Source organism: Pyrgilauda ruficollis, unplaced genomic scaffold, assembly GCF_017590135.1.
Source record: "Pyrgilauda ruficollis isolate IOZ18807 unplaced genomic scaffold, ASM1759013v1 scaffold54, whole genome shotgun sequence".
NCBI lineage: Eukaryota > Metazoa > Chordata > Aves > Passeriformes > Passeridae > Pyrgilauda > Pyrgilauda ruficollis.
In genome coordinates, this window is record NW_024527044.1 from 3,686,223 (window position 1) to 3,708,592 (window position 22,370).

The following is a 22,370-nucleotide window of genomic DNA, read 5'->3' on the forward strand; positions in this document are numbered from 1 at the left end:
GTTAACCTAACCTGATGGAAGCCAGGCTGGCCATGGAGGGACTGCTCCCCTAACCCAGCTTCTGGGCTCCCAGCCTCCCAGTGCCTGCTCCTGACCTCAGCCAGGGTTACTGCACCCTGCATGGCTTCTTGCTGTAAAAACAGCATCAGTTTCAAGGGACAGATGCAGATTTGGGGGAATTGTGCATTAAGCATGGCTCTGGCTCACATCCCCAGTGCCTGTGTGCAAGGGAAGGCAGGGCAGATCTGTTCCAGTGTGCTCCAGGGTCAGGCACAGGATAGGACTTCAAGCACCCACCCAAAGCTGAAATCACACCTCAGCATCATGGCTGCTTTCCCCCAGAGCTGGCTTGGAGCTCACTCTTCACGAGCCATTACTGACCTTTTCTTTGTAGCATCTGATTTATTAATTTGTAATTGTTTATTTGAGGAATGAAGAAAATAGGACCATTTAGTGCAAAATTATGAGTGTTTAGTTTCTCATTGGTTCCAGCTAGTAAATGTGAGTATTGCTGTGAGCCCCTTCCAGCTGCCAAAGGAGGTGCCCAGCACAGGGCAGCTCCAGGGATCTCCTCCAGGTGAGATGTGGGCATTGTTCCCACAGCTGAGCACCCTCCTGTCACACACAGGGACTGATGTGCTGCAGCTCCTGCCTGCATCAAACACTCGGGTGGTAAATTACTCCCATCTAACAGCACAGGTTACAGGCAGGAGCAGCAGAGCCTTGATGAAAAAAAGCAAAATATGCCTTTATTTTTTCACCAAATTGACATAGCATTGTTCCTGAAGTGACATATTTCAACAAAAAAGTAATTTCAGAAAATGGAAGCATTTCTCTATTACAGTACAATGCACTGAAAAACAAAACTGGATTACAAATTCCAGGCAAAGTATATTGTTATCTGCCCTGGTTCTGCACTGGCTGGAAGCTGTCGGGTCAGGGAGTGAAACATCACATCCACACAAATAAATCCTCCCAAGGCAGGATACTTCCCACATTCACACAACTTCCAGCTGGTTCAGAACACAGGCAGAGGTTATTCTTTCCCACTTCCAAAAGATACTGGCTATGCACAGCCTGGATCACACTCATTTTTATACACAGGACATGAGTACTGAAAAAAGCCCAAAAAATGTAAATTTTTTCCTCTACCACATGCTACACCTAAAAAATCTATGTACAGAAAATGTGTTACAGTTCAACCATGCCAAGTAGAAAACAATCACACTACAGGTATCAAAATGAAAACCTTCATCTACTGTCTCATTTTGGTCACGTGTTCTTCAATTCATACCAAATCCTCAGTCCAAACCTGGGACACAAAACAAAGCCCCCATACACTTTTTTTTGGTAATGTGAGAGCTGAGCTGTTTCACTGCAGCTGATCAGAGCTGGTACCATCACTGGGAACAAGGTACTTGGACTGGAGTCCCTTTATCAGCTGGATCCTTTTGAAAGTCATTCATCTTCTACAGTTTGTGAAAGAAACTTCGTTATAAACAAGGGCTTGGGCTTGCTTTGTTCAGTCAAACACAGAACCTGCTCAGTCTCTTCTTGAAAGCTCCTGCTAGAAACAGGACATTGCAGCCTTTACCAGGTCACCCTCAGCACAGGGAAGCCATGTCGTCTTGGGGGATTTAATCTTAAAGCAGATCTCCCTGTGTTCTACATTTATTTAATCCTAATCTGAAGATACAAAAACTCATACCGCAGTTTATCAAATTCGTAACAGAAAAAAATTACACTTTGTTAAGAATTCCTATGTTTAGGCCAAGAACTCCATGACAGGGCTTGACACCAGTTTTTCAAAAAGGATCAGTTTATTTTGGTGGGTCTGTGTTAATTCCATATTTTTCCTTGAGAAGCTTAAGCTGTTCTTCTTTCTTCTTTGTGTCCATCTTTTGGAATGCCTGTAATTAGGAAAATAAAAGATGTAAGAAGACAAAGTAATCTCTCATCTCATGACAAGTTATTTCCCAGTATCTGCAACAAGCACCACTATGAACTCCATCACCATCACACACAGAGAACATTGTTTGATTCTTGTCCTTGGAGAATGTCACAGGGCCCTGGATGTCACTGGTGACAGGGAGGACATAGAGAAGTTGTTTTTACCCAAAAATAAGATCTCACCTGCTACTGCAGCTGTGCAATTGTGGGGCCTCTGCACCCTCTTCTCCACACTCTCCACAAATATGTTTTTCCCACCCTTTGTCCAAAGGTACTTTTCTTGCACACAAACCACCAAGTAAATATGAAACTCTGACCATGTATCCCATTCACTCCCTCTAACAGTTTGGATTCTATTTCTTATAAAACACCCAAGCAACAGTCTTTACACACTGATGCTGGGGTTGTTTCTTTGTGACAGCTGTGCTCAGAGCAGGTGCTCGTACCCTGTTGGCGTTGTAGTACAGAACCACGAGGTATCTGTTGCACACGTTGAACCCCGACAGGTGGTCACAGGCGTTCTTGGCATCGAAGATGTCCTCGTAGACCACGTAGGCTGTTCCTCTGGTCTCTGGGGTATTCCCACTGCACAGCAAGGGCAGAATCAAGGTCAGATAAAATGAACAGGAAATAGTTTATTTATTTCACGGTGACTGAGATTAGATGAACTAATGCAACGTCACTAAAAACCAATTTGTTATTTTTTCTAGGTATTAAACTACATCCCTGCTTTCCACACCAAACAGTTCAGAGCCAGAGACAACAGGAAAATGTGCTGTATTTTGCTCCATAAGGGAGATGCACCTCTCCAGAACAACTGGGTTGTTGAAGGGCTGCCATGTTGTGTCTGGAAATAATTTAAATCTTTATTATAGCAATTAGCTTTTATTTAATATTACAAGACTTGGCTGCCAGTGGCTATCTGGATCAGATGTGTCCCTAGGATGAAACAGGACTTCTGGCATGTCACAAAGTGAACTCAAGAGGCAGAACAGCCCCACTGGTGCAAGCCCACTGCTGAGGCTTGCCACCACCCACAGGAGCACCAATTCCATGTCCTTTGCCTGAGGGATGGGACACATGTCTGGGCATGTAACAGAGGGGCTGCAGAGATCCCAAAGGTCTCCACTAACAGACAGACAGAGACTTCACAGTCAGAACAGCTTCCCTAAGGTGCTTCTGAACTACTGAGGACAAATGGTATCACACATATCACCCTGGGATCTGTGCAAAGGTGAGGAGGACAATGGGATAAACACTGCACAAAGCAAAAAAAGCCTTACAAAGGGGCTTACAAGTTATGCCCTGGCACTGAGAATGTCGGGATTTCTGGGGGAAATTACATCAATCAGTAGTTCTGAACAAACTGCTGGGTGCACACCAGTGCATCACCCCAATGGAAAGCCCCTAATACGTCCTAATTGTGTTCCACTATTATGCTGCTCCAGCCCACATGTTTTCAGAAAACTTAAGTACTGGCTCTCCTTTATGCTCATTAGCAAAAGAATTCCACCTATTTAGCCAGGTAGTGTTTACACTGCCCTTGTTCTCTCAGCCACTTCTCCAGTCACATCCACTGCCCCTCCTTGCTCAAGAAGGGTCTGTCTGGTGTCCCATCCCAGCATGGCACCAGCAGCACGTGTCCCCTTGGTGTCCTTTGCTTTCTGTAAAACTCACTTTACTCTACACAACAATCAATCAAACAAGTCACCCAGGGAAGCTGTGGATGCTCCATCCCTTGGAGTGTTCAAGGCCAGGTTGGATGGGGCTCAGAGCACCTGGTCACATGGAAGGTATCCCTGCCCACTGCAGGGGGTTGGAATAAAATGGTCTTCAAGGTCCCTTCCAACACAAACTCTCCTATGATGATCACAGCTCAGGTCCTCAGCATTTGAACTAGCCAGGAGAAGAACATCAGAGTTTCTGCAGACTTGCACAACCTCCAGAACACATTTCAGAGCCAAAGGCACAGTCACATCTCCACTACCCAGACACGCTATGGCCCGAGGACATCCTGGCTCTGCCACGCAGGGCTTGCTGCTGGTGTGTGTTTCTAGTGAACAGATCCAGCAACAGCAACATCCCTGTTTTCCCAGTGGTTAGCAGATAATCATAAAACAGGAAAACTGTTAGTGCTCAGCTTCTGCCTTTCCTGTTTTCACCCCAAGTCAAGGTAAAACTTCAGTTGTATTTGAAACTTACCTAAGCACACAAGTCTGTCATATTTTATCAACTTCCCAGGGTTCATTTAAAATTGAAGCTCATTCTCTGCACCTCCCAGCAGAAGAATTTTCTAACAAATTCACGTGTTAAGAGCATCATCACGTCCCCATCTGGGACTTGGGGCTCCAGGGCACCGAACCTTCCGAGCTGTGAAACGCAGCTGCCACTGGAGGACGCAAAACCCTTCACGTTCGGAAGAAACTGGAAATACTCACACTCTGATCTGCCGGATGGGCCCGTACTTCCCAAAAATGTCGTACATCTCCTCGGCCGTGATTTTGTACGGCAGGTTCCTGATGTACAGGATCCTGTTGACCTCCGGAGGGAGCCGGATCTGGCGGGGGAAGGACAGGCGGTGTGTAAGGCCCGTACTCAAACCTTAAACCCAGCAGCCGAGGGGCAAAACCACGGAATCACCGAGCCACGGAATGGCTGGGGTGGAAAGGGCCTTAAATATCACCCAGTCCCACCCCCGGCCGCGCTCCCTCAGAGCAGCGGGGCGCCGGGAGCGGGACGAAGCCGGAGCCCAGCCCGGCAGGGACGGGATGGGACGGGACGGGGCAGCACTCACGTTGGCTCGTTTGGCTGCTTGCATCGCCATGACGGCGGGCGGTGAGTGAGGGCCGCGGCCTGGGGGAGAAACACCGGCGGGGAAGGAGGCTGGGGCGGAGACAGCGGCGGAGAGAGCGACGGGAACCGAGCCCGGAGCGGGGCCAGCGGCGCGGACCGGGAGCGGCGGGCGGCACACCCGGATCTATCCCGGCGGGCACCGCGCGCTCCCTTCACGGAACCGGATCTGTCCCGGCGGGCACCGCGCGGGAAGCGGCCGCGCGGGAGCCCGGCCAGCCCTCCTCACGTGACCCGATTCTGGGCCCGCCCTTTCTTTCCGTCCCGCCCCTCCGGCCCGTCCCCGCCCCTCAGCCCCGGCCCCGGCCCCTCACGTTCGCTCCGAGGTGTCAGAATTGCCACATGAACCTCTTTAATAAACGCTTCCTCCTTATCCTTTCCCCCTCCTCGCCACCCACGTGAATCGGTCCCGGTGCGGAGCAGAAGCGGCAGGACGGCCGCAGTGCAGCCCCCGCAGTGACTGTCCCACAGGAGCTACTGCTGCGGCCCTTTCTTGAAGCAAACGGGAATTTCGATGACGATTTTGCCGATGTTCTTGTTTTCTTCCATGGCTCTGTGTGCCTCAGCGATGGCGTGCAGGGGGTAAACGCTGTCCACGAGGGGCTGCAGACGCGGGGAAGCCCCCCCGGAAAAATGGGGCAGCACCTCCTCTGTGAAGGCTCCCAGCAGCCGCTCCTTGTACTGCGGAGAAACACCCGCCAGGTTATTGCCAGCGCTCCGCTCCCCGAGTGAGGGGTCTCCGAGCACGGCGTGCAAAATGTACACGGCCCTCAACGAGACCCCTTCTGACATTCTCCCGGTGAGACGGAGATAAAAACACCTGACAGGTGTAAATTACAAACAAGAAGAAAGCTTTTAGATTTGTTACATCTTAATTGAATGAAATTCCCCAAGGCAAGTGGTGTGAGCTCCGTGCAGAACCATTTCAATCAAACTGATAAAGGTCTTGTAAATGTTCTGTCTTAATCCACGCACAGAATCCACCTTAGGGCTCTGCACTGCGGGTCTTTTGGTGAGAATATTCCACTTAAAATGAGTTTTCTTTGGTAACTCAGCATCCAAATGGCCTTGGTTTCTACTTTGAAGTGACCTAATAGAGATTTTTATTTTTCCCTCCTCAGACTTGATCAAGTTGCCCAGTCACTGGAGTTTTATTTCTTCTAGGGCCAAATATCTAACTTATGGTATCCATGAAGCCCATTAAGAAGTCCTGGGTGTCATTCCTCTCATTCAGGGAGGAATTTGATAAAAATAGAAAAAAAAATTAGAACTTAATTTTGTGACATTTTCCAAAGAATGTATTAACAGTTCAAAGTGGGGCTTTTTTGACAAGAATGTGTTTAACACTGGTTTTAAAAGAAAGCTCTCAAAACTATAATAAATTTTAAGATCAAACTTCTGATAGCCACTACTTGCCTCCTTGTCTCGGGACCGTAACAGGCTCGTGTGGATGCTGGCTCTTTTGGAAATCAGCCTTGCCAGCAAATCCCCATGGACTTGACCTCCACTCAGCAGTCCATATATAATCCACCGGCCATCGGTGCTCAGACAGTTGAGATTCTTCTCCCAGTATGAGGCCCCAACACAATCTAAAATAATATCTACTCCAGAACCTCAAGTAGAAACAGAAAAGATTTTAGCAATGAAGCTTCATTAAGGGTAGGATAATTTCAAGCAAGACTAAAACCTTGTTATTTATAGGTACAGAATTGGCCCTACAATTCTTATTTAAATCTTTCTACTCAAATTAGGAATTGACACAGTAATTTGTAAGGAATTACAGAATCGGGCACAAAAAAAGAACCATCACTTACCCATAAGCAAACTCAGGCATAAACCACCCCAAATGCTTAGAAAAGCTACATTTTTCTAACAGTTTAAGAACAAAGTGGCACTGGCACAGGTTGCCCAGAGAAGCTGTAGGTGCCCCACCCTTGGAAATGTTCAAGGCAGGTTGGATGGAGCTCAGAGCAAGCTGGGGTGTCCCTGCCCATGGCAGGGGGTTGGAACGGGATGATCTTTAAAGCCCTTTCCAACCCAGGCCATGCTGTGCTTCTATGATGATTCAAACACCAAAATGCAGGGATTTGGTCCCACAGTTCCTCGGGGAGGCAGCAATAACATGGCACAATATTTATGCCACAAATGAACACAGCCAGAGAGCCCAGGCAGAAAACAGCACAATTAAACTAAGGAAAAGGCCGTTCTGGGCTGAGCAGGATATCAGGTTGTGCTTCCAGGGTCACTACTGTCTGCTCCCTCACCAGGTGACAGCTGAAAATGTGTCCACATGTTGGGAGGTTCATTCCCACTTTCACAGAGAGGTTTTTACCTTGGGTGAACTCCAAGACCTTTTCACTGAAGTCTTCATTCTTGTAGTTGAACCCTGCAGCTGCTCCAGCATTTGCTGTTGCTTCCAGTTTCTCCTGAGTTCCTGCTGTCACAATGGGAATGGCCTTTGCCAGCCTCACCAGCTGAATGGCTGCCATGCCAACCCCGCTGGCTCCAGCGTGGATCAACACTTTCTCACCCTCCTGTACTTTACCTGGAGGAGGGCAGAAGGAAAGTGGTCACCCTTTGGGCATCACCTTTGGATTAAAATATGAACAATATGGAAGACAGTGAAGAGGAGGTTGAAAGAGATGCCCATGACTAGACTTTGGACAATTGGACATCTTCATAGCCTTCATAAAAGAGAGAAATCCAGAAGCAGCAGAGGTTGCAGTGTGCTGACAGGATGTCATTTTCCCAGCCTCAGTGGAAGGACTTTGTCTTGGCCATGTGCAGTTCTGGGCATCTGTGACCGAGATGCTTAAGTGAGGGCAGTCACAGCCTTTTTATACCATCAGTAGAAAACACACTTGGAGGATGTTCATACTGAGAAATCAGGCACTCAGCAATGGAGAAATACCAGAAATGCTGGGTAACATTAAAGACCAATCCTACCAATCATTTTACAATCTATTGATTGCATTAATTTGTGTTTCACCAATTGCTCCTGAAAGTGAGGCACCAAGTAGCCTCCCACTGATCCCCCAGAAGCAACACTGCTTGAAGCAAGTCTGCAGGGAAGTTATGTTTGGAACTTTTGTTCCTTATTGTATCTTTTAGATGCTACTGCTGAAAAGTGTAGGATATTTCTCACTGGACGAAAACCTTGGCAAGTGCTGCTGTTTATTACCTTGTCAGCTTATTTTTTAAATGAAGAGTGTGGGTTCTGTCTATTTTAAGTCAGCTTAGAGTGGATTTTACTTTATAACAGAAATATTATTTACAAATAATACAAATAATATTTATAAATAAAATCTCTGTTAAACAAAGGTACAAGATGTTGCCTACTGCTGATTCACAAGCAATTAGTGATAAAGTTCTTTGTATGGTCATGCAAGCCAGATCCTTAGAAGTAATATGTGTTTTCAGGTGCCTGGAAAAGGTAGGAATAATTTCAGGGTTTAGGCTTAATGGAAGGTGTCCTTGTCCATGGCAAGGAACTAGATCACCTAGTTCCTTTTCAACCCAAACAATTCAGTGATTCAAACTGAGAAATACAGGTGAAGAGGAATTGGCCATCTTTGCATATCCTTTCTTGTAAATATGTAATCAACAGGGTGGGTTGGCACTGAGGAGAGGTGGTCAGGATTCAGGGATTTGTGTCTGGCATAATGGATTCTGATCCACAAGAACAAAGTGACAGAGAAAATGTTCTTTGAAGGGAAGCAACATTCAAATAGAGGCAACAAGGAAAGGATTTTGTAACAGAAATGAAGACGAGTTGTTTTGGCGGGATAAATGGACAAATGCACCTCTCACCTACAAAGTGGAGCAGCTGAAATGCTGTTAGCCAGGCTTCAGGAATGGCTGCAGCCTGGATAAAAGTCATATCTTTGGGAATCAGCATCAGGAGGCCTTCGGGCACTGTCACGTACTGTGCCTGGCCTCCCCCGGGGAGCAGAGCCATCACTGCGTCACCGATCTTCCACCGGCCCGAGCAGCCGGGACCCAGCCCAGCCACGCTCCCAGCTGCTTCCAGGCCTAAAATGTCACTTGCTCCTTTGGGGGGAGGGTACTTCCCTCTCCTCTAAAATAAAAATTTAAAAAATTTAAAAAAAAAATGCAATGAAGGAAAAACCATCAATGAGTGTAATGACCTGCAATATTTCATTCACATATCTCCAGCCTAAATTCCTATTTGTTTAATCCTGATTTTGCCCTGTGCATATGTTGCAGTAATTTGAGGATCTTCTAGCCTCTGGAAACACTTTTGCTTCCTAAGTGTTATTCTTCCTAAGTCTTATTCTTAAAATAAGTATGAATTGAAATATTTGTGAGTTCCCTCCCTCCAGGCTAATCCGTGCTCTGGAGATACTATGGACGCTATTTGCAGAGCACGGCTTGCAGCTCAAACTAATAATTTGAATGTGAATTTGAATAAATTTTCTCCCACTGGAACTGTGCCATTGGAACATTTCCTTTTCATCTCAAATGCCCAGAAAAGGGTCTAAGATCTAGAGAGACCAGAGCTTTGGTTTTACATGTTTTTGTTGAAAGGCAGCTGCCGTTCCATGCCAGCCCAGCACTGCACTATCTCAGATAAAAACATTTATCTGCTGAATCAACAAACATCTCTTCTTTCAGCCCTATGAACTTTCCAGTCCAAATGCTCACCAGGTTCAAACTCTTTTAGCTCATCAGATCTGTCAGGACTTCACAGAGAGGCTTGAAAAATGTGTTGTTTTTAGGTGCATAAATCTGCTTAATCTACACGTACCTGGAGTAAATCGGCTCTATTCAGAGCACTGGCAGAGACCTTCACAAGAACTTCTCCTTCTCCTGGATTTGGTTTCATCACTTCTTTCATATAGAGATTTTCTGGGCCTCCTGGGCAATCAAAATAGGCTGCAAACATTTTCTCTAAAAGAAAACAAAAAACAAGCCAGACCAAACAAACTGAAAAAACGTTGCATAAATGCAGGCATGTGCAGTGGAAAAATCTCAGTAATGAAAGGTAACAAATGGCTTTAAAAATTCCTATTTATTTCCCTTGCTTCTGGAGGTGATTGCTGTGTGCCTGATTTGCTGTGGTGCAGGCTCTCACTGCTGCAGGAGTCTTTCAGGTACCTCCTCAGATGCTATTCCTGGGATCCTTTTGGCACCAGCAGATGTTGAGGTGGGCTGAGCTGTCAAGCCTTTTCTCCTGCCTGGTAAAATCAAATGAGGAACAGTCTTCACTCTGCTCCCTGGGTCCTGGGTGGAAGGAGATGAGAAGGAGAGGCAATCACAACGGGAACAGCCTGTGTTACTTGCTGAGAGCTGGTACTGCACTGAGTGCAGCACGGGCTGCAGGCCAGGGCCTCTTCAAGTAACCAGCACTGTGTGACAGACCACCCGCCCTCTGTAGAAATCACTGATTTCTGCACAGGAAAAGCTAAGTGTATGCCTAATTACTTGTGGTAAGACTGCGAATGCAGAATGATAAACAGCTTGAAACCCCAGGGATGTCAATCCCCACAGGGTGGTGCTCTATGGCTATTTTATGGTGAATAAGCACTTCCATTTGTATAAAATGCAATTTAAAGGCTTGTGTTTCTGAGGCTGGCTGTCTGGTCATTGTTATTAACCATTTAATCCAGTCCCACAAAATTTGCCTGTATCAGCAAAAAAATTCAATGGAAAGCCCACCTGATGCCACCTCATAACAATTGTTTCTGCTGTCTTAATTGGGTACAAATTTAGTCAGTTAAAATAAGATATGAAAGAAGCTTTTGTCTCTCTTTCATCAGAGTTCATTAACCTGCTTTTTTATAAATTATTGTCTTTTTTGCTAGAAGCAGGCTCACAAAAATGTTTAAAACCCTCCCAAAAACAAAACAAAACCAAAAAAACAAGAGGATCTGAATATTTACATTACTCTCAAATGCACAGAAAACCGCAGAAACTGTGATACAAGTTTCCAACCATTTCAAGCTCTCAGATCTGCCAGCAGTGGCTGAAAACAACAATTTTAAGAAGCTCTGTGGCCCCCGAGCTCACCTTTTTCCTGTAAGGAAGGAGGGACAATCTGTGCCCCGGAACAAACCCGGCCTGTCCTCGGGAGCAGAGTCCGATCCCAGCTCCTCCTGGCATTCAGCTACTCCCCTGCAGGCCAAGGCGAGGAACAGGCGAGGTTGTTCTACTTTGGAGCCACAGATATGAGGAGTCAGAAGTATTAGCACAGCTCCCCGTTGTTTCTGCGAACGACCTGGATTATTCCATGGCTTGGCACAGGAATCTTTTCCCGCTTGGCCTTGCGGCAGAGATCGGCCGCTGCCCCAGCACACGGGGAAGCTCGGCCTGCTGCCCGTGGCTGTGCCAGTGTGTGTGATGGGGTGTGCTCCGGCTGTGCAAGTGCTGCCGTTTCAGAATTCTCAGTGTCTCACACTCGATTTGCTCCACCGGCACTGCGGGTGTGGGAGCTGTGCCAGCCCGGATGCCCTGAACGCGCTGGGGAGGCTGCCCTGGGCTCTGCTCCCAGGGAGCTCGCTGGTTCACGTCCTTACACCCTGTGTGTTTCTACCTGATGGTTTGGAACCAGAATCAATACTACTCTAAAAGTCTGATGATATCTCCTTGAGCTTTGCAGAAGGATCAGATCATGCCTTTCTCGGTATTCTGATCACCAGCTCTTGAGTGTTTGAGCTGTCAGGGAATAAAACTGACACTTCAGACTATTTTAAAATGGTAACTCATATGTGTGGGATTTTTTTTGTGGATTTTTTTTCCCCTGTAATAATGAGTTTTTTTGATTCAGGCTTTTAAATTCCTCTTTGAGCAAATTTAGAATCAAGTACAGCTAAAAATTCTTTTGTTCTCACGTGACTTGAAGAGCTAATAATTGATGTGTTTCTGAAGATGAAAAGATCATGAAGCCTGGTCTGTAGTACACACAGGCTGGTTCAGTGCCGCTGCTGGCATTGTCCCTCCTCCACTGTCCCCGGAGAACTTTGCAATCCACTGCAGTTTAAAATAACTTTATATTACAGTCATTGACAATGCAAATTCACATGATGAAAATATGTTTTATTATTCAAGGATGTACAGGGCAGTCTTAAAATGTGTTAATGTAGCAATTTCCTTTGTCCCTTGGGTCTGTGGCCCCTGCGTAGCTGTAATGCCATTAGAGAACTTTGTGTAGTGAGATTAGTAACTATGTTATCTAGAAGCAGGCTAAAATGCAGCATTAGAAAGATAAAGCAGAGCATCTTAAACCAAATATTGAAGACATCACTTTCAATTCAGTTAGGAAACTTAGAGGGCAGATGCATAGGGTAGTCTTTTTATGAGCAGCAAGCCCACAATTGTTCTAGAAAAAACAGAAGGGAGCTCAGCAGCTGGAATGTTGTAAAGCAGCAGTTTCTTGTTTAAAGTTTCAAACTTCTTTACTTCCTAATGAGCATTCTTAAGGTTGATGAAGTCCAAGTTTTCTGTTGATTCAGCAACCTTTCTCTCTAAAATAGTGTGCTATAATAACACAGGGACATAAATAAATAAAAATTTAAATCAATTATTATAAACTTCATATACAGAATTGCTGTAATGGAGATGCTTTTTTTCAAGTTCAAATCCCCCTCACACTGTACTGCACTCAAATGACGACAGTGCTGTTTCTATCTGAAAATTTAAAATACCTATATTTGTAAGGTATTATCTGCTTTAAAGAATAAGTACTGAGCAGCACTTTAAATAATTTTTGGAAATATCTTGTAACATGCAAAGAAAAGTTACTTTTCTTTTTTTTTTTTTCCACAAAGAAATCATCCAGGACAGCAAGAGTAAACTCCAAAGAAAAACTACTGCAAATCTAGCCCTGGAAAAACTTAGCATTAGTCTTTGCTAGGAACAGTGGCTGGTTTTGAACAATGTTACTGTTTGCAAGAGCAAATAATGAGTGGATATTGTTACAGGATTTTGAAAGTGCTGGCGTTTTTTGCAATCTTTCAGCTTTACGCTTTCTTCCTTCCTTCCATAGCAGAAAAAAAAAAAAATTCTCAGATCAAATATGATATGGCTCCTGATTGTATTACTGAGCCAGCCAGTCAGACAGTGGTGCCTTTTGGACCTGCTCCAGCTCTGTGTGTAGCCTGCTGAAAATAACAAGATAGAGCTAATCTGAAGTTAGCTTATAAGGGAAGGCCTTGTTGTTAGATTTAATAAATCTCATTTCCCAAGGCTCCACACTGGAGCCAGCTCTGTTTAATGTCTTTATTTATGGTTTGGATGAGGGGACCGAGTCCACCCTCAGTAGGTTCCCAGACAGCACCAGTTTGAGTGTTGATCTGCTGGAGAGAGGGAAGGCTCTGCAGAGGGATCTGGACAGGCTGGATCCATGGGGCTGGGGTAAATTGCTTGAGGTTCAGCAAAGCCAAGTGCTGGGTCCTGCACTTGGGTCACAACAACCCCTGCAGTGCCACAGGCTGGGGCAGAGTGGCTGGAAAGGTGTCCAGTGAAGAAGGACCTGGGGGAGCTGGGGACAGCGGCTGAACCTGAGCCAGCTGTGCCCAGGTGGGCAAGAAGGCCAAAGGCACCTGGGCTGTGCCAGCCATGGTGTGGCAGCAGGGCCAGGGCAGTGACTGTCCCCTGTGCTGGGCATGGCTGAGGTCACCTCCAGGGCTGTGTGCAGTTCTGGCCCCTCAGTTCAGGAAGGACATTGAGGGGCTGGAGGAAGGGAACGGAGCTGGGGAAGGGTCTGGAGCACAGGTTTGATGACGAGCAGCTGAGGGAGCTGGGAAAGGGGCTCAGCCCAGGAGACTCAGGGGGAGACCATCCTCTCTCTGTACAGCTGACAGGAGGGTGAAGCCTGGTGGGGGTTGAGCTCTTCTCTCAAGTTACAAGTGATAGAACAAGCTGAGATGACCTCAAGTTGCATAAGTGGAGGTTCAGATTGGATTTTAGGAACAATTTCTTCACCAAAAGGGCTGTGAAGCACTGGAACAGACTGCCCAGGGTCACCATCCCTGGAGGTACTTAAAAGACCTGTAAATGTGGCACTGACAGACATGGTTTAGTGGTGGGCTTGGCAGTACTGGGGTAATGGCTGGACTTGATGATCTTTAGGTCTTTTCCAGCAATGATTCTGTGGTTCTGTGACTCTGGGCACAGACAGGGCTGTCATTGGATAGAAGAAAGGGTTTGTTTCATGTGCCATATCAGTGATAGTAACTTGGAAGCTACAGGTGGTTTCACTACATTGTTTCTCCAGAATTAGGCAGAAGATATTTCTGTATCAACCCCTGGTATTGAATCTAGATCTATGTTCCCAACCAGCATCCCAGTTCAGCCACAGCTTTGGGGTTATAGCATGGGCACAGGACACTCCATTCCAGCAGGTCTCAGGGCCAGAGAAAGGACCTACATCCATCTGCTTTACTGTCAGGATCACTGAGCACAAATTGGTTAAAAAGGACTCCTTCAAAATGCCACTTAAATGGCATCTTAGTTCCAAAAAATCAAAGATGTGAAATTAGCAACCACCTTGCAAGTCAGCTGAGCTGTATCCCAGCACTGGGCTCAGAGGCTGAGAGAACAAGTGGATTTAGTAGAGTGCTCTGCTCCCTGCCATTATTTCTGCTTTGTGCTCTGATTTCACAGAGTTCCCACCTCTGCTGTCACTTCCCAGGAAGCTCTTGATCTCTCACATTAAAGCCAAAGGTCGATGCAGAGACTTGTCTTTATACCGTGATAAATGCATTTTCCACATGCTTTTTGTGCTGGCAAGGCTGTCACTCAGCAAAGCCTGAAGTTGGTTCATTTTCATTCTGTTCTGTAAAAAGATAGATGTATAATTCGTCCTCCCTTTCATATTGGAAAACATGTGAACATTGGAAAACATTCATATTTCCTCCATGTGAAATTCAGGAGAAGAAATGTAAGGCCTCAGATAAGCAAAATAACAGCAACAACAACAAGAAAGGTACAAGAATTGATCAGCAGGAAACTGGTCCTCTTTTCCAGAAAGGCCATAAAAGTCCAGTTACATTTTTATAGTAAATATTTCTGATTTTTTTCTGCTGCCATTAAATTTTCATCTTGCTGAGGAAACAGTCCACAGTGAAAACACTAAGAAATGAGATAAAACTTGCTACAACCATTAGATCAGAGCAGAAGGAGGGACCTGAGGGGTTTTTTTCTGGGCTGGGCTTGACCCAAACCAAAAATTATTTTCTTTTTAAATAAATAATCAGTTCTAGCACAGTGTGGGAAAATGACTGGGGGGAAATTAAAGAAAACTGAGAAGTATCTTGAGGCTAAAGCTATGGCCACATTATCACTGAAACTGTGGGGAAAACAGAAACCCTCCAACAACATCTTTTCAGTGTTGGAGAATTGAGGCATTATTTTTTTCTGGCCAGGATGTTATTTTGGCCAGGATGTGCAGTAGAAATTATTTTATTCACACATGCCTGGGTTGTACAGTGAAAATCATTCCATCACACATGGTTCTCTACTAGACTTCTCACATATTTATACATACGAACCCCAAAGAAATTAATGTTCATTGATCTTAAATTACACAATTCTTAATGTTTGATATCCTGTTGGTTATTGATTCCTTCACCTTGGACGTTGATTAGGACCTCTTTCTTTGGTTCTTTTATCAATCTTTTCCCAGACCAGGTGTCTCCAACTGCCCCAGGGGGTCATGTTCATTGATGCTCATTTATCTCCTCTGTATCTTCTGGCTACTCTCAAGTCTGTAGATTTTAAGGCTTCATCAGGCCTTCATCTGGTGAACAGAGTCTTTTGAAAAGAAACTTCCAATTCCCCTTCCCCTGGGAAAAGGTGAACAAAACAAAATAAACCTGTGACTAAAGTTACATTAAATTAAAAAAAAAAAAAAAAAGAAAGAAAGAAAAGTTGCATCATTTCCAACAAACTAAGGGACATAGGAGAAGACATCTTGCTGCTGTGTAATTACTCTCCTCAGGTGTAACACTGAGCACAGCCCCATCCCAAGGTTAGCTGAGATGAAATGCTGTAACACGTTTCTATCCCAAAGTTACCCCCCTCAAGGTACAACCACCCCTTGCTGTATGACTGGAACCACTCAAGCTCCACCAAAATGTAAAGAAATGGGAGAAGTTGGGAAAGGCCCCATTGTAACTTCTGGGGTCAGTCATGGGCCTGAACCCATCTTCTTCCCTGCAGGCCCTGCAGGCACATCTGTTGGGTAAGAACTCTGTTCTCCACATATTGATTGATTATCTCGAGACAGCTTTTGTTAGGGATTATCTGTGTGTTGCTTTGAATACATTTTTGCAGTGAGATACTATCACTGGCAATCCTCAAACCTCAACATGTCACAATTCTCTGTTATATTTATAAACTGTGTTATTCCATAAACTGTTAGTGTGAGTCCCTGTGAGTACCTCTGGCACAGGTAGCATACTTGACAAAACTGATAACATACTGACTAGGAGCAGGGGGAATCCAGGAGGGGCCTGTCCTTCTAAATTGAAATAGGGATTTTGACTCTGAAGGTTCAGAAGATTCGAACCTTAACACTTAATCGAATCTGTGTGAGGGTTCAGTCACAGTGGGACTATACTCTATCCCCTGGAGCAGAGACTATGGTTGCAAAAGGATGGAAAAAATGGCAAGACATTGATGTCATTGTGCAAGAACAACAAGAGTCATTTGTGAAAGTAGCAATCTCAAAGCTTAAGACATTTGTCTTGACACTGAACAAAAAGTGTTTGTTATTTTGAGACACATCCCAGTGAAATGCCTGAAAATGTTTTCAATTGTACATATTGGTGACAGAGCATGAGAAGTCTTTGTGATTCCATGGTAACTCATAGATAATGTTAGTGAAGCTACAAATAATCACTCAAATGTTTGTGGTTTTATTTACTCAGCGCCTGTCACATCTTACCAATTGTTACAGTTTAACTAAATGCTGGTTCAAGACCTGTCTGCCCACCCCTACTGAATGAATCTCACCTTGAGCAGGAAACTGCTACAAAATGAAGACTTAAAACAATTGTTGAAACAAGCTCAAGAAAATGGACCAAGGGCTCTGGTCCTTGTCCATCACAATGTGGAGAAAATACATCACATTTTGGAACCAGTCAAGAAAGATGCAGAACAGTGATGGTGGGATACCCTCTTCAGATGATCACCAACTGCTACAGGAATTTGCTGTATTGATATTAACCCTTTTGCTTTTTGTCTTGATAAAGGTATTATTTGTTAAAGTTTGTGTTATTATGAGGCAGTTAGCCTGTTGGCCACCCCTACAAACATCAGATAATCCATGCAATACAAATGCTTGAAATCCTCTTGAACTCCATTTGGATATTGGGAAGCTTGAGTGCTATAGTCATGGGGTTGATTAAGTGGGAAAATGGGGGGAAATTAGATACATTTAGGGGAGAATCTTGAGGCTAAAATTATAGTCATATTCCAACAGAAGCTGTAACATTAGGAAATTTTAGGGTAAAATGCAGTTGCTGTTTCCAGGAGGGAATGCAGTTGGCAAGCACAGAATTCATTCCATGGTAGTTCCCCCTGCAGGCTGAAGCAGATGCTAAGGAGAGATGAAATGGAAGGTGGAGCAGGATGGAGACCCATGACCAGGCTCTGTTGTGATCCCTGCAGGAATGGGAACTCGGTGGTACCTCGTAGGTGACAAACCACACAGGAGCTGCCAGGCACAGGATGGAGATGTCCTGTTCCTCAGTCAGCAGCTGTGGGGAAATCGCTCTCCTCAGATGAATCCCACTCTTTGTACTCTCATTGTAAAGATGTGACACGCCTCCATCCCAAAGTTACCCAGCTCCAAAGTGTGACCACCCCTCCCTGAGCACACACTCTCTGTTTTGTTAACTATGTCTTTGAGAGCAAAGTGGGGGAATTTTGCACCAATCAAGAACAAAAGTATGTTTGACTAGAGTCACTCAAGCTTCACCTAAGTGTAAAGAAATAGTCTAACAGTGAGTTAAGAGGGGGACAAGTTAGGAAAGGCTCCACATAACTTCTGGGATGGCTCGATGGGCTGATCTTGGCTTTTCCCCCGTGGACACACCTGTTGGGTAGGATCCCTACTCTGTACACGTTGATTTTCTCAGACTTTCACTGGTGATCAGAGCCTGTGTATCCCTCCAAACTTGTTCTTGCAGTCAGTGCGCTGTCAGTGACAATCTCTGCCCCCACTCTGTGACAGTCTTCTGTGATCAGTGTATTTATTAATAAAGTGTGTTACTCCTTGAATTGCTCAGCCTGAGTCCTTCAAGGATGCTGGCAGACAATGGTAGTTGATAAAAATGACAAAATTAAGGGCATAGAGACTAAGAGTGTGGGGGATCCAGGAGGATGGGGGTCTTTCTTTCCAGAGTGGCATAAGGGGTTTGGCTCTGACAGCTGCTGTCACAAGTCCCTGGCCAGGTTAATGGACGCACCCTGGGCTGTGCAGGGGATCCCATTCCAGGGCAGTGGCAGGCGGCTGGGCACAAGGGTCTCGTTTTGCCTGGGGTGCTGACAAATCAATCATAATAATGCATTTTAAAAAATAAAGTATAAGGGGCTCCAGGAAACACCCGGTTTACGTGGCACACAGTTATTGTGAGATCTCTGTGTCACTGCAGCACTGCTGGGGGAAAAGCCCTGACATTTCTCTCATCTGATGGTATCTGGCTGATGGCAGTTTCAAATTTGGTGTCATGGTCAGCACTGCGGGCGAATGTGTGAAATCTCGTAATACGATTTAATGAACTTTGAATAATAAATCAGGGAGCCCGACTTCGCCGGCTCCGTTCGGCTCGGCCCCGTTCGGCTCGGCCCCGTTCGGCTCGACTCGGCTCGGATCGGTGGAGCCTTCCTCGCTCCTGATTGGCTCGCTCACCGCGCGCTCCCCTCTTTGATTGGTGGGAAGCCTTGCCGGCGGGAGCGCGCGCGTTGGGGTTGCCATGGCAGTGCGGGACGCTGCGCGGCCGGGCGCGGAGGGATCCGGCCGTGCCTCCGCCCCGTCTGTCTTCGGTGCCAGATCAGGACTGCCGCGGCGTTGTCCCCACCGGTTTCTGTGCCCTGTCCCCACCGGTAGCCGGGTCCCTGTTCCCACGGGCGGCGTATCCTCAACCTGAGAGGCTGTGGGTGATGGACTGGTTTTTTTTTTCGGTCACGGAGGGGCGGTGCGACTGATGTGAGGTGCGACCAAGGCGCGCCGCGCCGCCATTTTCCCCTCAGCGGGGCGGGGCCGTGCGGCGCGCCTTTGGCTTTTCTTGTAGCGCTATGCCGCGGCTCCTGGGGGTTCTGGGGCTGTGTTCACCGCCCCAGTGCTGGACCCCGGCACGGGGGTGGTAGGTGTGGGTCTTTGCTGGCCACCTGCTCTTCCCTGGGGCCTGCGGGACCCGCCTCAGGGCAGGGCAGGGTGCGGGGCGAGCCGGGCCCAGGGGTCTCAGCCTTTCCCTTTCGCCGGGCTTTGTCTCATCGCTGCGTCCCAAGTGCAGGGCCAGGCCAGGACCCTCCGGGCCTACCCGCGTTACGTGTTAGCTCAGCATTCACAGTGTAAAAGGCTCTGTTCGCAGAGCTGCCCTGCTCGCACTAGAGACTCGTTCTCCCTCCGTTCACCTGCGGCAATGCGAGGGGACCAAGGCGTCAGTAAAAGCTGTGCTTGTGCAGAGGGACATCCGTGCAGTGACTCGTGAGCCTGTGTGCCTGAACGGGGTTTTGAGAGGATTGAGGCATATAGAGGGTGCTTATATTTGTCACAGAGTGATTAAAATGTGTTTCCTCAAACTGCTGCAAAGCCTCGTGTTTGGGCACAGAGAGTGTAAATTTTAGCAGATGGGTGTTGGGGGAAGAACCTCGTTTTACTGAGAAGAGAAACCTGGCTTTGAAACTTACTGATACAGAGCTGCACTGCTGACAGCACAGAAGGATGCTTGTTTATCTAGCAAAGATTTTTAGGTTATTCTCAGGTTTAATCATCGCAGAATGGTTTGGGTTGGAAAGGACCCTAAAGATCATCTAGTTCCAACTCCCTGCCATGGGCAGGGACACCTTCCCCTAGACCAGGCTTCTCCAAGCCCCATCCAGCCTGGCTTTGGACACTTCCAGGGATCTGGCACAAACAAATGTCCTGATACAGGACAGCCAACCTGCTCATGGGATCTGCAGACTGCAACCACTAGATTGACTAAATGCTTGTTTTATCCACTCTGATTCTGGAAATCCTTTACTCTATTTCTGTCTAAGCCTGTGATTAAATCTGTAGTTTCAAGAGCTGCAAAACAGCTGCTGTCTCATATCAGTGAGCCCTGCCTTTGCAGAGAAGAGTGTTGGCTTCTCTGAGCAGGAGTCCCAAAAAAGCAGAAAAAGGAAGGATTAAGATTCAGTGGAAGCTTGAGTTGTGAAGATTGGTTGTGGGGGGAAATCTGCTAGAGTCTTTACCACTTGTGGGTTCCTGGAGGCAGATTGCTACAGAGGCACATTCTCTGTGTTTGTTCTGTTTTATCTACCCTGGCATCCCAACTCTCTGAGGAGGTCAAGCACCTCCTCTGCTTTGTGCTCAGTCTGTCTTTGTGAGGAGAATGGACTGCTTGGAGTTGGAGGAAATCTGTAAATGGTGGCATGACACAGGAGCCTGTGGCACCTGGGCATGTAGGGAGGATTTTTTTATTGCTCATAGGAAGGCAGATTGGATTTTTGTAATGTCAAATCTATAGCATGTCAGGTACCCAAATCTTTTCAGCCCTGGCTGTTTGCCTGTTAATTTTGTATCAGAAATTGGTTCTGTGACGTTTGCTTTTCTTCAAGCTGGCACTGAGACTGATGTCATTTGGGTTTTGCCTTTTCTTTCTTTTATATGTTCTCTGTATTCTTCACAGATATATTTGTAACTCTGTCACTCTGTATTAGTACCAAGTTTTCCCATTACTTCTCCAGGGCCTTTCCCTAAGCAGAAAGATAAAACAAATTCCAGACCTCCAAGCCCCAGGAGGTACAAGGCCCCTATCCTGTCTTGGCTCTTCCTGGGAACCAAGGCTGAGAACAACTCTTTGTGGTAGATTCTCACGGACAAAGTACAACTAGTGCTGAAGGGGGGGCTCCAGAGAAGGGGCTTGGCCCTGGGGGGAATTGCATCACCACTTGTCCTCCTAATTGGTGCTTTTTATCAATTATGCTAATTTCCTAAAACCTATAAAAGTGTGCTCACCCCTGGGAGGGGGTGGGCTTGTGTGTGGACATCTTTCCATAGCTGCCTCTGAAAGCCTTCAAATAAAGATCCCCTTTTATATTACCTCCTTACTAAAGTTATCTTGAGTTTCATTTCCAGTTTGGGAAAAAGGCGACAGGACCAGGTGACTTCCTCAAGTCCCTTCCAACATATGCTCTCCTCTGATTTCTGACTCTTTCAGTCAGAAAAGAAAGGAAAACATTGCTGTGAGAATGGGGGAATATCCCAGCAAATGTTTTGTCATGGTACAGAATATAAAATGAAAAGGGAATATAAAATGAAACAAAAAGAGATGTAGATTACAGACTTTACTTGAACTGATGGTAAGAAATTTGAATCTGCACTCCAGAGAGGTAAGCTGGGAGTCAGATATTGTCACTAAAGTGCTGGATTGGACAGAATAAACTCTTAAGTGTTGTCTTCTACCAAAAAAAAGTTATCTTCTGTGAATACCTGAGAGTCCTGACAGATTCTTGTAACTAGATATTGCAAAAAATAATTGAATATCAGATTTTATTTTTTTTTAATAACTGAAAGATCTGTCTGAAGACTTGGGATCAGTATCTCTGTAGAAATAAGCTTTTCTTTTGTTCCATTCTTTACAAGACTAATGTTGTGAATCCATTGTTTCCTGGAAGCAGTGTGTCTCCAATGAATCTGAGATAAACAGGGGTTTAAATTGAGGTTCCTGTAAAGAGCATTTTGCCTCTGTGGTTCCATTGTCTCTGTTATAAATCAATCCAGATATCCTGATGCACATACAAGAGAGAAGATGGAATCTTCTGACTGGAGCTGAGTTAGCACTTCAGCATAAGCTTCATCTGGTGGAACTAACTTTAAAAACCAATAAAATGTAGCCATAGTGGGATGTGGCAGTTACTTGGAAGGAATTTTATCTGATTGAAAAAGGAAAGAAGTAATAGTCTGGAGGTGAAATTTGATAACTCTGAAATGTTTCCAAAGCTGACAGGCATTTTCAAATAATTTGTCAATCACTGTTCTTTGAAACAAAATGTACTATCCATGGTGTGTGGAGATGAGGACAGATGGTTCCACAGAGGCAGTATCTGATTGTAAACCTGGTACTTCATCTCTGTGTTTTACTTACTGTGGCAGGAAAATGCTGCAGGTATCAGCATTAGAAGTCCTTTAGAGATCTGTTTCACTGCTCAGTAGGAATTGTAAGAAAATTTAGATTTTGCTCTTAGTACAATATTTTTTATGGGTTTTGATGGTTTTATTGTTTTTCCCAGACCAATCCAGCCATGGGTAGTGTGAATAACTCAGAAGGTCCCTGGCTACAAAGATTTGCAAATGGGAAACCTGTGAGAAGACCCAAGCGGCAAAAGCCTTGGAGGGT

At 45.7% G+C, this 22,370-nt stretch overlaps 3 protein-coding genes across 4 annotated transcripts in view; 1 reads left to right on the top strand and 2 right to left on the bottom strand.

The window, feature by feature from the left end:
• Positions 1 to 727: 727 nt before the first annotated feature.
• On the bottom strand, positions 728 to 4,946 carry SF3B6 (splicing factor 3b subunit 6). The gene is made up of 4 exons (XM_041480924.1): positions 4,745 to 4,946; positions 4,389 to 4,507; positions 2,397 to 2,535; positions 728 to 1,910 (listed from the first exon to the last, which is right to left on the bottom strand). The coding sequence occupies exons 1-4, from the start codon at positions 4,772 to 4,774 to the stop codon at positions 1,821 to 1,823; spliced, it is 378 nt and encodes a 125-aa protein (XP_041336858.1). The 5' UTR covers positions 4,775 to 4,946; the 3' UTR covers positions 728 to 1,820.
• A 146-nt stretch (positions 4,947 to 5,092) lies between these two features.
• TP53I3 (tumor protein p53 inducible protein 3) lies at positions 5,093 to 11,193 on the bottom strand. 2 transcript variants are annotated; one of them, XM_041480923.1, is made up of 7 exons: positions 10,831 to 11,193; positions 9,919 to 10,044; positions 9,569 to 9,747; positions 8,611 to 8,878; positions 7,133 to 7,345; positions 6,217 to 6,413; positions 5,093 to 5,481 (listed from the first exon to the last, which is right to left on the bottom strand). In XM_041480923.1, the coding sequence occupies exons 3-7, from the start codon at positions 9,704 to 9,706 to the stop codon at positions 5,275 to 5,277; spliced, it is 1,023 nt and encodes a 340-aa protein (XP_041336857.1). In that variant the 5' UTR covers positions 9,707 to 9,747; positions 9,919 to 10,044; positions 10,831 to 11,193; the 3' UTR covers positions 5,093 to 5,274. The 2 variants fall into 2 exon arrangements, with proteins under 2 accessions (XP_041336857.1, XP_041336856.1); XM_041480922.1 differs by having other exon boundaries at positions 5,099 to 5,481; positions 9,569 to 9,711.
• Positions 11,194 to 18,857: 7,664 nt separating this feature from the next.
• The window catches only part of FAM228B (family with sequence similarity 228 member B), a 28,713-nt gene continuing 25,200 nt past the window's right edge, over positions 18,858 to 22,370 (top strand). Inside the window, exons 1-2 of the mRNA XM_041480806.1 lie at positions 18,858 to 18,978; positions 22,264 to 22,368. Of these exons, the coding sequence (XP_041336740.1) occupies positions 22,276 to 22,368 (93 nt within the window). The 5' untranslated portion in view covers positions 18,858 to 18,978; positions 22,264 to 22,275. The remainder of the gene's footprint in view (positions 18,979 to 22,263; positions 22,369 to 22,370) is intronic.